This window comes from Schistocerca cancellata, chromosome 3 (genome assembly GCF_023864275.1).
Source record: "Schistocerca cancellata isolate TAMUIC-IGC-003103 chromosome 3, iqSchCanc2.1, whole genome shotgun sequence".
Lineage (NCBI taxonomy): Eukaryota > Metazoa > Arthropoda > Insecta > Orthoptera > Acrididae > Schistocerca > Schistocerca cancellata.
Window position 1 is genome coordinate 883,605,375 of NC_064628.1, and position 13,405 is coordinate 883,618,779.

At 42.3% G+C, this 13,405-nt stretch overlaps 1 protein-coding gene across 1 annotated transcript in view; it reads right to left on the bottom strand.

The window, feature by feature from the left end:
- LOC126176627 (probable chitinase 10) overlaps positions 1-13,405 on the bottom strand; it is a gene marked incomplete at its 3' end in the record, with an annotated part of 192,366 nt that overhangs the window by 155,745 nt on the left and 23,216 nt on the right. The window contains exons 5-7 of the mRNA XM_049923786.1: positions 10,607-10,893; positions 1,126-1,431; positions 117-240 (exon numbers count right to left, since the gene is read on the bottom strand). Coding sequence (XP_049779743.1) covers positions 117-240; positions 1,126-1,431; positions 10,607-10,893 — 717 coding nt within the window. The remainder of the gene's footprint in view (positions 1-116; positions 241-1,125; positions 1,432-10,606; positions 10,894-13,405) is intronic.

The following is a 13,405-nucleotide window of genomic DNA, read 5'->3' on the forward strand; positions in this document are numbered from 1 at the left end:
TATTGTAACCAAAATACTGTTAAAGTAAGCCCATATGTAGATTTATTTTATGTAAATTCAAGTTGTGTTTGTCAATGGGCACTAGTTATTATATCACAATAATTAAAGGTTCTCACCCAAGAGTCCCTTCTTCACTACTGAAAGAAGAGGCCATTTTTGTCCATATGCTCCCTCAAAATCGTCTAAGTCAAGTGCCCACACCATGGCTCCACCGAGAAGATTTTTCTTGATATACATGACCTGAAAAGAAAATGTATTTTTCATAAACATAGTATCATATGACATAGTACTTTGTACACAAATAGATAAATTGTCGCGTGTTTTAATAACAGTAAAATTAGTAACTTGTTTGTGCAAAGGGAGAAAACTATGATCTTGAAAAATCTTGTGGGAAACTATCATTACACTATAAAAACTATAACTTACATTTCAAGACAGCAATCACTTAGTATAACAATATATCTGAACTATTCCTGAAATTCTGTAATCCAAGATTCCTTTTTGAAGTACCACAAGCAAATATATTTGTAGAAAAATTGACAGGTTCAGAAATAATATGTACCAAGATAATGAATTATTTGCCATCATAAATGAAATGCCAGAGATATTTTAATTTCAGATGATGGCTTAAAATTGCCTGACAAGAGGCTCGCCTTATGAAAATTTCACTATCCAAGACTAAGAACAAAAGGAATAAAAATGGATATGTAGATAGACATAAATCAAATATATGCTAATTAAAGTAAAAAGAAATCCAGGTGAGGTAGACATGAGACAAACAGGATGAAGCAAGCACAGTCTACATCTACCCACTTCTTCTTACACCTGATACAATTTTCTTAATTTTTTTATCTTCTGTAACACAAAAAGGCATTTTATGTTGTCATGTGACACACATGTGTATGGACCTATAGAAAAGTTTTCTGACTGATGTATGTCAGATAACGCACAATTTTAACCAAGCCTCATGTTTATTCATCTACTATTTATCAGCAAACACTTTAAGGTGATTTAAGAAAGCATACTAAATGAAATATTCTTGTGACCATGAGTGACAAATGAAGAAATGATCTTACCTTAATAGTAATACTATGAAATTACTTCAAAGTAGTGTGTAGAACTTACCTTAGTGGCAATACTACGCTGGTCCTCATAGCCAATCCACTGGTTGCCTTTAACCATGTAGGGGCTGCCTACATCATCAGTTGCCTTCATCCAATGGCCTTCCTCAAGCAGTTGCAATATTTCAAAGTATGCCAAGAAACCTTTCTCCTGGGTAAAGGGTCCTTCTTTTCCTAGGCCCTTCACAGGGGCTCCTGGAGAATTTTTAGCTTCATCTTGCAAGGTGAATGAATGTCCATGGAATGGAATGCCAACAACCAGTTGGTCACGTCGGGCTCCCTTCCTAAGCCAGTATCGAACTGCATAATCCTGTAGACATAATGTAACAAATGAATATTTTGGAAGAGTTTGGGGTGGATGATACATCAAGAAAGCTGATCAAGCAAACTCTCACTAACACAGTATCAAAAATAAAATTTATGGGTGAGATATCAGTACCCTTTACAATCAAAATGGGCGTAAGACATGGAGATGGACTATCCCCACTCCTTTTCAACTGCATATTGGAATAGATCATTCAAGAGTGGAGAAAGTTGTTAGCCAAGAAGAAACCAAATGAAATTGGTTGTTACCACACAGTCCATAGAAGCTCAACTTGATGCTAAAAAAAACTGATGTAAAGAAATTTCATTATGTAATTTCTTTAAAAACTAAATGTAAACATTTAGTATAGCTGCAGAAAGAGTGATAGTTACTTAATTGGTTGGTGTTTTTATGACTGAGTGTGAAATGAGAGCAAAATATAATGATCATATTTTAAGTATAATATGTTCCTGAAGGTGCAGTGAGCTAAATTGCTGCTGAAATATTTGATTCCTCTACTCATGATGGTACCTAAAACAACTGGATGTAGTTTTTTTTTATGATATCCATATGTATTATAAAAACTGATGTATGTATGCATGTTCCACATCTCCTAAATCACTGATCCAATTTCAATCAAACTTGGTACACACATCCGTCACTGTCAGTCAACAATCACTGTTGGAGTAATGACCACCTACATATCACAGGAGATATGACATCACAAACAATGAGATGTGTGTAAAAGAGCTACATCATGCATGACATTTAAATTTATTACTTGTATGGTACTAACTCTATTTTCAATAAATTTCACAGGTAGTATCCACATATGCCACTAAATGCACCTCCAAAAGTGTGACACCACACATAGTTCAGGAGGTATGAGATCATAAACACTGAGATGCATGCAAAAATGGAAAAAAATTGGCAAAATGAATACCTGGGCAACACTGGGTTTGTCAGCTGGTTTATGATAAACAAACACAGCCTGTTATACCTATAAAGATGAGTCAGTGTTGTCAGCTTCAGTTATGCTGCTTAAGCTTTAAGTAAATATAAACTAGCTGTTCAAGCAATCTGTTATTATCAATAGGACCTTAGCAATTCCAATAAAATGCTCTTGGCATAAAACAGGCAAAATTAATTTCTGCATTTAAAGTGGTAATAAACTGCAGTGAGGAATAGGTGACCCACTGATTTGTTTCACACTTTAAGTTGCAATGCTATTCAAACAAAGTGTTTGCATGAATTATAGTAATTGCCCAGGGACTGATGGGAGCAGTGGAGGCGGAGTGGTGGGGGTAGGTAAGATTAGCTAAAAGTTTAAGTTCTACAAGACCTTGTTAAAGTAACAGATTTTCTTTGCTGTAATGGTGTGTTTTGTTGTTTATGCTCTTTATCTTGAATGGTGAATTTATTATGATCACTCTACTTGATGTTAGATAAACACAACAAATCAAATCATGATAAATTATTGAAAAAAAAATCAGGTTCCCTCATGAAACAAGGGCAATGTTCACCAATATGAAGATCACTATGAATTTTTCCAGATTTTTCAGCCACATTTACTGTAAGTAATGATTCCCCTTGCAACTTCTCAAAGTAATCTGCACCATTCTCTATGTTTTGGTGGCATTCCTCAGGACTGGGAGTTTAAATATATCACAATTTGGACAAAAGAGCTTCACCTGGACTTTTAAATACTTGGTCCTGCTAGTTTTACCTGGCTTCTGAAAACATGCAATATTCACATATAGCAAGGCCTGTAGAATAGAGATGCAGAAGACCAACTGTCTCATATGGGGCTCATCTCTGGGAATGACTCACAAGCAGACTAACATTTAGTTTTTGTATGGCCATTCTTCTGACTGATAGTCTGTGGGGCTTCAACCGTTCACTTGCATAATAAATGAAACACCTACATCCAGCATTCTGATGACCTTTTTATTACATTGCAACCAGGTTCAGTGACTCAGTACATCATCTTCAGGCCATATCTGCTTCTGTGGGGCTGAACTCCAATCATTTACACAATCCCATTAGTGATAACCATAGTTGCAGACACAACATCGCTGTTATAGTATTCTACAAAAGCCAATTCATAGATGTTGGCCATTGATGGGATCATGTAAATGACTGAAGTTGACCCCCTCAGGTCAGTTAAGGCCTGAAGATGGTTTACTGAGCCACCAAAACTTGTTGCAATACAATAAAATAGCATTAAGACAACAGCTGCACATGTTTCAGTTTAGTACGTAAGACTGACATTTTGTTTTGAATTGTACTGACATATGTTCGCATACCATGTTTAGCAGTGACAATGTATTGTAAGCAGTGGCAGGAGCATTTGATCATAATAATATGAGGGTGGTTTGAAAAGTTCTCAGAACGGAAAATAAAAAAAGTACTTACATGTCTGAAATTTTTTTATTTTTTAATGTAGTTTCCTTGTAAATTAATGCAGTTGGTCCAACAATGTTCCAGTGTCTTGATCCCCTCTCGAAAATGAGTTTCCTCTGAGCCTGCAAAATGTAGTTTCCTTGTAGACTAATGCACTTGGTCTAACGATGTTCCAGTGCCTTGATTCCATCTTGAAAATTAGTTTTCTCCAGGCCTGCAAAATAGTTGTCAACTCCGGCTATCAATTCTTCGTTTAAAGTGAACCTTTGTCCACCAAGAAAAATTTTCAATTTTGGTAAGAGGCGGAAGTCTGATGGAGCCATATCAGGTGAATAAGGCAAGTGTGGCAACAATTCATACCTTCGTTTGTGTAATTTTGATATGGCGATGGCCCATGTGTGCAGGCGTGCATCGTCTTGAAAGAAGATGACTTTCTTCCTTGCTAAACCTGACCTTTTTTCACGTATCTTTTGTTGCAATTTGTTCAGGAGGTTAGCATAGTATTCTCCAGTAATTTTTTGACCAGTGGGGAGATAATCAACAAGCAGAATCCCCTTCGCATCCCAGAACCCTTATACCATGACCTTTCCCGCTGAAGGAATTGTCTTTGCTTTCTTTAGTGGCGGAGAATCAGCATGTTTCCACTGCTTTGACTGTTGTTTTGTCTCTGGGGTATAGTAATGCATCCAAGTTTCATCTGTAATCACAAACCAGTGCAAAAAATCTTGTCTGTTTTTCCTAAAATGGGCCAAACATTGTTCCAATAGGTCCATTATCATGCGTTTTTGATCCAGCATCAAGAGTTGTGGACCCATCTTGCAGATAATTTTTTCATTTCTAATTCTTCTCTTAAAATGTGATATACCATTTCAGATGGCTTCTGGCAAGCGTGAGCAATTTCACGCAATTTCAGTCAGCAATCCTCCATGACCATTTTGTGCACTTTTGCAATGATTTCTGGAGTAGTGACACATCTTGGCCGACCACTGCTTAGATCATCATCTAAACTCTCCTGACCAAATTTAAATTCATTTGTCCACTTGGCAACAGTTGAATATGAAGGAGCAGAGTCCCCCAGTGTATTCTGGAAATCAGCATGAATGAGCCTTCATTCTTTTCTTTACAAAGTACTTAATCACCTCTCGATTCGATTTTTTCCATCTTCACAAATCACTATGTGGGAACAACAACAGTTTCACATCACCAACAGCTTTCTTCCAACAGCACTGAAGTGGCACGTGTTTACAGGCAACGGTCCAATGAATATCACATGGACAACTCATTGCGCTAGCGCTGACATCTCATGCAGTTCCGAGAACTTATCAAACCACTCTCATACAGCATTCCTCATCTATCAACCCTTGTCTCCTGCTGTGAGATTACGAAGCAACCACCTAGACTAACTGCAGTCTGTTTAAAATTACTTGATAGTTGACATTTGTCACTTGTTGCTATGTTGGCCGCTGGCTACTGCTCAGTTACAGATAACAAACAAACATGGCATGTCAATTCACAAGTGCTGTCAATACATAACACAGATCAGTGTTGGAAGTGGCAGCTGCAAGGTATGTCGGAAATACGAGATGCTCTGTCAACAGCTGATTTTAAGTGACCAATGATTTAAGAGCAGTAGGAGACACATTTTGTAGCCCTGACTTTAAACTCATGTCCTAAGCTAACCACAACCTTGGGACATGTAATGTACCCGAGAAAGCAGTGGTCAACAATTTGCGGCAAAAATAAAATCATGATCCCCCTCTTCATGGTTATTAAAGCTAACATCTACCGGCAATTTCAGTTTGAGCACTTTCAGCAAACTGTAATTTCTCATTACACTGTTTACATGAAACTATCCTCACATTAGCAATACGAACTGCAATGTTACCAACTGATGGGCAGTCCATGTTGCCACGTTGTTGCAGATTACAGATAACACAGGGACATTCCAGAACAAAACAGAATGACAGGAAGAAAAATAAGAGCAAATAACAACATCAATATGATGATGAAAATAATGTGTCGAGGAATTAGAAATAAAAAATTACATTAATTGAATAAATATGATAATCAAACTCTTTTGATTAGATTTATAAACAAAAGAATTCCATGCCATTTTACATTCTGCATGGCAACTAGCTTCTTTGGGGATATCTGAAGGATAACATCTATAAGAACAATTCTTACACAATTGACCAACACAACACTGAAGACAAAACAGCCTGCGTAAGTGTAGCACCCATCCAAAAAGTAGCAGCCAACACAAAGAATTGTGTTGAGGAATGTGTTGCAGCACATAGAGGGTGTTTCCAGCATCTATTATGAGCAAATATATATTGTGAGTGTATCCATTATAAGTACATTAATAAAGGTTTGAATGTAGGGTTGCATAATTTCTGGCTCACACTGTACAAGAAATTATTATTTTGGATGAATTTCTGTGGGCGTCCATGCTAAATCTAGAAATCTACATCTACATGTGTACTCTACAAACCACCAAGAGGTGTGAGGCAGAGGGTCCCCGTCCATTGTCCCAATTATTAGAGTTTCTTCCCTCTTTCCATTCACATATGTTGTGGGGAGACGATTGTTTCAATGCCTTCGTGTGCAGTATTTATTCTAATCTTATCTTCGTGATTCCTACTGGTTGTTGTTGTTGTTGTTGTTGTAGTTCATTCCTAGACACATCATTTAAAGCCAGTTCTTGAAATTTTGTTATAGGGTTTTTCGGGATAGTTTATTCCTATCTTCAAGATTCTTCCAGTTGAGTTCCTTCAGTATCTCTGTATGACTCAAACAAACCTGTGACCATTTGTGCTGTCCTTCTCTGTATGCATTCAATATCCCCTGTTAGTTTTATTTAGTATGTGTCCCACATACTGGAGCAATATTCTGGGAGCAGTTACACAAGTGACTGCACTTCCTCAGTATTCTACTAATAAATCAACATCTAAAACCTGCTTTACCCATGACTAAGCCTATGAGATCATTCCATTTCATATCCCTGCAAAGTGATGCACCAAAGTATTTGTATCAGCAGGCTGATTCCAACAGTGACTCATTGATACTTGTCATAGGATACTACATTTTTTTTTCGTTTTGTGAAGGGCACAATTTTACAATTCTGAACATTTAAACAAGTTGCCAATCTTTTCACCATGCTGAAATTTTATCAAGATCCAACTGAATATTTATCCAGCGTCTTTCAGACAGCACTTCATTATAGATAACTGCATGATCTGCAAAAAGTCTTAGGTTACTATTAATATTGTCTGCAACATCATTAATATTGTCTGCATTTACTTGACTGCCTTGATCCAAAGCTTTCAGTATGTCACGTGAGAAAAATGTGAGATGGGTTTGACACAATCAGTGTTTCCAGAATACGTGCTGATTGGCATGAAGGACGTCATTCTGTTCGAGATACCTTGTTATGTCTAAGCTCAGAATAATAAACTGATGTCAATGATACTGGGCGGTACTTTTGTGGAAGACTTCCACTACCCTTCCTGTAGATGGATGTGACCTGTGCTTTTTCCAAAAACTGGACACAGTTTTTTGTTCATGGGATCTACGACAGATTATACAGGGTGACAATTATTGAACTATATATGAAATACATAAATTAGTTACAAACTACGGCGTGCACACACTTTATTCAACACATAAACGTCACTACAGATATTCAATATGCCTACAGTCAATGGTGATGATGTGGCGCACATGGATAGCGAAATTTTGCATGACTTGCTGAAGTGTCGGAATAATGATGTTGTCAGTGACCTCCTGAATGGGTGTTTTCAGCTCACCAATGATTATGGGGGTCATTGCTGTACATTTTGCGTTTAATATAGCCCTCCAAAAAAAGAGTCGCTTGTGTTCAGATCTGGAAAATATGGTGGCCAATAGAGGCCCATGCCAGTGGCCTCTGGGTACCCTAGAGCCAGAATGCAATCCCCAAAGTGCTCCTACAAGACATCACTCTGCTGATTCGATGGGGTCGATCTCCGTCTTGCACGAACCACATCTTGTCGAAATCAGGATCACTTTGGATAATGGGGATGAAATTATATTCCAAAACCTTCACATACCATTCGGTAGTCAGCATGCAGTTGAGGAATATCGCACCAATTCTAGAATGAAATTTTCACTCTACAGTGGAGTGTGCGCTGATATGAAACTTCCTGGGAGATTAAGACTGTGTGCTGGGCCGAGACTCGAGCTCGGGACCTTTGCCTTTTGCAGGCAAGTGCTCTACCAACTAACCTACCCAAGCAAGACTCACGCCCCATCCTCACAGCTTTAATTCCGCCAGTACCTCTCCTCCTACCTTCCAAATTTCACAGAAGCCCTCCTGCGAACCTTGCAGAACTAGCACTACCGGAAGAAAGGATATTGTGGAGACATGGCTTAGCCACAGCCTGGAGGATGTTTCTAGAACGAAATTTCCACTCTACAGCGGAGTGTGCACTATTATGAAACTTCGTGGCAGAGTAAAACTGTGTGCCGGACCGAGACTCGAACTCGGGACCTTTGCCTTTCACGGGCAAGTGCTCTACCAACTGAGCTACCCAAGTACGACTCACGCCCCGTCCTCACCGCTTTAATTCCGCCAGTACCTCGCCTCCTACCTGCCAGGAAGTTTCATATCAGTGCACACTCTGCTGTAGAGTGAAAGCAATTTCTCCGCAATATCCTTTCTTCCGAGAGTGCTAATTCTGCAGGGTTCGCAGGAAGGCTCCTGTGAAGTTTGGAAGGTAGGAGGCGAGGTATTGGCGGAATTAAAGCTGTGAGGACGAGGCGTGAGTCGTGCTTGGGTAGCTCAGTTGGTAGAGCACTTGCCCGCGAAAGGCAAAGGTCCCGAGTTCGAGTATCAGTCGGGCACACAATTTTAATCTGCCACGAAGTTTCATCGCACCAATTATTGCGTGACTGGACATTGCACACCTCACAGTCACCTGTCGAGGGTGAAGAGACTTCTCGATCGCAAAACGCGGAATCTCAGTCCCACAAATGATCTAATTTTGTTTGTTGACAAACCCATCGAAACAAGAGTAGGCTTCATCACTAAATCGAACCATGGTCAATTGTGCAGTTTGAACGTCCTAACGCAAACCGTTCGGAAGTTATGACGATTTTATTTCATATAGTTCAAATAATTATTAACCTGCAGTTAGAAGAGTGGCTATTTCGGATGGAAATTCGGTACAGAATCTGATAGGGATTCCATCGGGTTCTGGAGATTTCTTAGACTTTAACGATTTCAGCTGCTTCTCAACACCACTGACAGTAATACACTCCTGGAAATTGAAATAAGAACTCCGTGAATTCATTGTCCCAGGAAGGGGAAACTTTATTGACACATTCCTGGGGTCAGATACATCACATGATCACACTGACAGAACCACAGGCACATAGACACAGGCAACAGAGCATGCACAATGTCGGCACTAGTACAGTGTATATCCACCTTTCGCAGCAATGCAGGCTGCTATTCTGCCATGGAGACGATCGTAGAGATGCTGGATGTAGTCCTGTGGAACGGCTTGCCATGCCATTTCCACCTGGCGCCTCAGTTGGACCAGCGTTCGTGCTGGACGTGCAGACCGCGTGAGACGACGCTTCATCCAGTCCCAAACATGCTCAATGGGGGACAGATCCGGAGATCTTGCTGGCCAGGGTAGTTGACTTACACCTTCTAGAGCACGTTGGGTGGCACGGGATACATGCGGACGTGCATTGTCCTGTTGGAACAGCAAGTTCCCTTGCCGGTCTAGGAATGGTAGAACGATGGGTTCGATGACGGTTTGGATGTACCGTGCACTATTCAGTGTCCCCTCGACGATCACCAGTGGTGTACGGCCAGTGTAGGAGATCGCTCCCCACACCATGATGCCGGGTGTTGGCCCTGTGTGCCTCGGTCGTATGCAGTCCTGATTGTGGCGCTCACCTGCACGGCGCCAAACACGCATACGACCATCATTGGCACCAAGGCAGAAGCGACTCTCATCGCTGAAGACGACACGTCTCCATTCGTCCCTCCATTCACGCCTGTCGCGACACCACTGGAGGCGGGCTGCACGATGTTGGGGCGTGAGCGGAAGACGGCCTAACGGTGTGCGGGACCGTAGCCCAGCTTCATGGAGACGGTTGCGAATGGTCCTCGCCGATACCCCAGGAGCAACAGTGTCCCTAATTTGCTGGGAAGTGGCGGTGCGGTCCCCTACGGCACTGCGTAGGATCCTACGGTCTTGGCGTGCATCCGTGCGTCGCTGCGGTCCGGTCCCAGGTCAACGGGCACGTGCACCTTCCGCCGACCACTGGCGACAACATCGATGTACTGTGGAGACCTCACGCCCCACGTGTTGAGCAATTCGGCGGTACGTCCACCCGGCCTCCCGCATGCCCACTATACGCTCTCGCTCAAAGTCCGTCAACTGCACATACGGTTCACGTCCACGCTGTCGCGGCATGCTACCAGTGTTAAAGACTGCGATGGAGCTCCGTATGCCACGGCAAACTGGCTGACACTGACGGCGGCGGTGCACAAATGCTGCGCAGCTAGCGCCATTCGACGGCCAACACCGCGGTTGCTGGTGTGTCCGCTGTGCCGTGCGTGTGATCATTGCTTGTACAGCCCTCTCGCAGTGTCCGGAGCAAGTCTGTTGGGTCTGACACACCGGTGTCAATGTGTTCTTTTTTGCATTTCCAGGAGTGTACTTATTTCATTACGCAACAATATCTGGTTCGTCTGTCAACTAAGGTACAAGCGGGTACTCACGACGTTGTAGAAGACGGCGAGGCCGTAGTCGTGCCTGCGCTGTGTGAGCGGCGCGTGGTGGTCGGCGGCCGCGTCCTGCTCGGTCAGCAGGTCGAACGCCATCAGGTTGACGAAGTCGAGGCGGCGCGCCAGCCGCGCCACGTCGTAGCCGTCCTCGACGCGGAAGCGCGACGGCGACACGGACGCGCTCAGCACGCTTCCGCGCGGCGCGAACGCCTCCGCCAGCTCCTCCACCAGCAGCGAGAAGTGCTCCTTCTCGCGCGCAGACCCGCCCATGTCCGCCGCGCCTGGACGGAAACGGCGTCAGTTTGTGAACCGGTGGCAGCACGCTCGTACACAGGTGAAAATACACTGAAGCGCCAAACAAACTGGTATAGGCAAGCGTATTCACATACAGAGATACGTAAACAGGCAGAACACGGCGCTGCGGTCGTCAATACCTGTTGTTGTGGTTTTCAGTCCTGAGACTGGTTTGATGCAGCTCTCCATGCTACTCTATCCTATGCAAGCTTCTTCATCTCCCAGTACCTACTGCAATCTACATCCTTCTGAATCTGCTTGGTGTATGCATCTCTTGGTCTCCCTCTACGATTTTTACCCTCCACGCTGCCCTCCAATACTAAATTTGTGATCCCTTGATGCCTCAGAACATGTCCTACCAACCGATCCCTTCTTCTAGTCAAGTTGTGCCACAAACTTCTCTTCTCCCCAATCCTATTCAACACCGCATTAGTTATGTGATCTACCCATCTAATCTTCAGCATTCTTCTGTAGCACCACATTTCGAAAGCTTCTATTCTCTTCTTATCTAAACTATTTATCGTCCATGTTTCACTTCCATACATGGCTACACTCCATACAAATACTTTCAGAAACGACTTACTAACATTTAAATCTATACTCGATGTTAACAAATTTCTCTTCTTCAGAAACGCTTTCCTTCTTCAGAAACTCTTTCCTTGCCATTGCCAATCTACATTTTATATCCTCTCTGCTTCGACCATCATCAGTTATTTTGCTCCCCAGATAGCAAAACTCCTTTACTACTTTAAGTGTCTCATTTCCTAATCTAATTCCCTCACCATCACTCAACATAATTCGACTACATTCCATTATCCTCGTTTTGCTTTTGTTGATTTTCATCTTATATCCTCCGTTCAAGACACTATCCATTCCGTTCAACTGCTCTTCCAAGTCCTTTGGTGTCTCTGACAGAATTACAATGTCATCTGCGAACCTCAAAGTTTTTATTTCTTCTCCATGGATTTTAATACCTACCCCGAACTTTTCTTTTGTTTCCTTTACTGCTTGCTCAATATACAGATTGAATAACATCCGGGAGAGGCTACACCCCTGTCTCACTCCCTTCCCAACCACTGCTTCCCTTTCATGCCCCTCAACTCTTATAACTGCCATTTGGTTTCTAAACAAATTGTAAATAGCCTTTCTCTCTATATATTTTACCCCTGCCACCTTCAAAATTTGAAAGAGAGTATTCCAGTCAACATTGTCAAAAGCTTTCTCTAAGTCTACAAATGCTAGAAACATAGGTTTGCCTTTCCTTAATCTAGCTTCTAAGATAAGCCGTAGGGTCAGTATTGCCTCACGTGTTCCAATATTTCTACGGAAACCAAACTGATCTTCCCCAAGGTCGGCTTCTACTAGTTTTTCCATTCGTCTGTAAAGAATTCGCGTTAGTATTTTGCAGCCGTGACTTTTTAAACTGATAGTTCGGTAATTTTCACATCTGTCAACACCTGCTTTCTTTGGGACGTCAACGCCTATATAAGACGAAAAGCGTCTGGCGCAGTTGTTAGACCAGTTACTGCTGCTACGAGGGTCACTCCAAAGGAAATGCACACTATCTTTTTAAAAATCCATCTTTTATTCTACATGTTTGAAAGTTTTACAGTTTGTAGATACATCATTCAGGAACAACATTTTCTTTTCTCCACATACTTTCCATCCCTATCAACTGCCGTACGCCATCTTGGAACCAGCGCCTGTATACCCGCACGGTAAAATTCTCGACCAACCTGTTGGAGCCACTGTTTGGCAGCGTGCGCAAAGGAGTCATCATCTTCAAACCTTGCTCCACGAAGAGAGTCTTTCAGTTTCCCCAAGAAATGATAGTCACTCGGAGCCAGGTCAGGACTGTAAGGCGGGTGTTTCAGTGTCGTCCATCAGAGTTTTGCGATCGCTTCCATGGTTTTTGACTGTCATGTGGCCGTGCATTGTCGTGCAACAGCAAAACATCCTGCTTTTGCCGAAGTGGTCGAACACGACTCAGTCGAGCTTGAGGTGTCTTCAGTGTCGTCACATATGCATCAGAATTTACGGTGATTCCACTTGGCATGATGTCCACAAGCAAGAGTCCTTCGGAATCGGTAAACACCGTAGCCATAACTTTTACAGCAGAAGGTGTGGTTTTGATTTTTTTTTCTCGGCTGAATTTGCATCATGCCACTCCATTGCTTGCCTCTTCGTCTCTGGTGAAAAATGAGGGAGCCATGTTTAATCACCTGTCACAATTCTTCCAATAAATTCAACTCCACCATTCTCCTACTGTTCCAAAAGTTCGCTGCATACCGTTTTTCTTGTTTCTTTTCGAGCCACTGTCAACATCCTGGTAACCCACCTGGCACAAACCTTTTTTAACGCCATACTTTCAGTATTCTGCAAACACTTCCTTCCCCTATCCCAACGTAGCTTGACAATTCGTTCACTGTGATGCGTCTGTCAGCAGTCACCAATTCGTTAAATCTCTGCACAGTGTCTGGAGTGTGTGCAGTTCGAGGC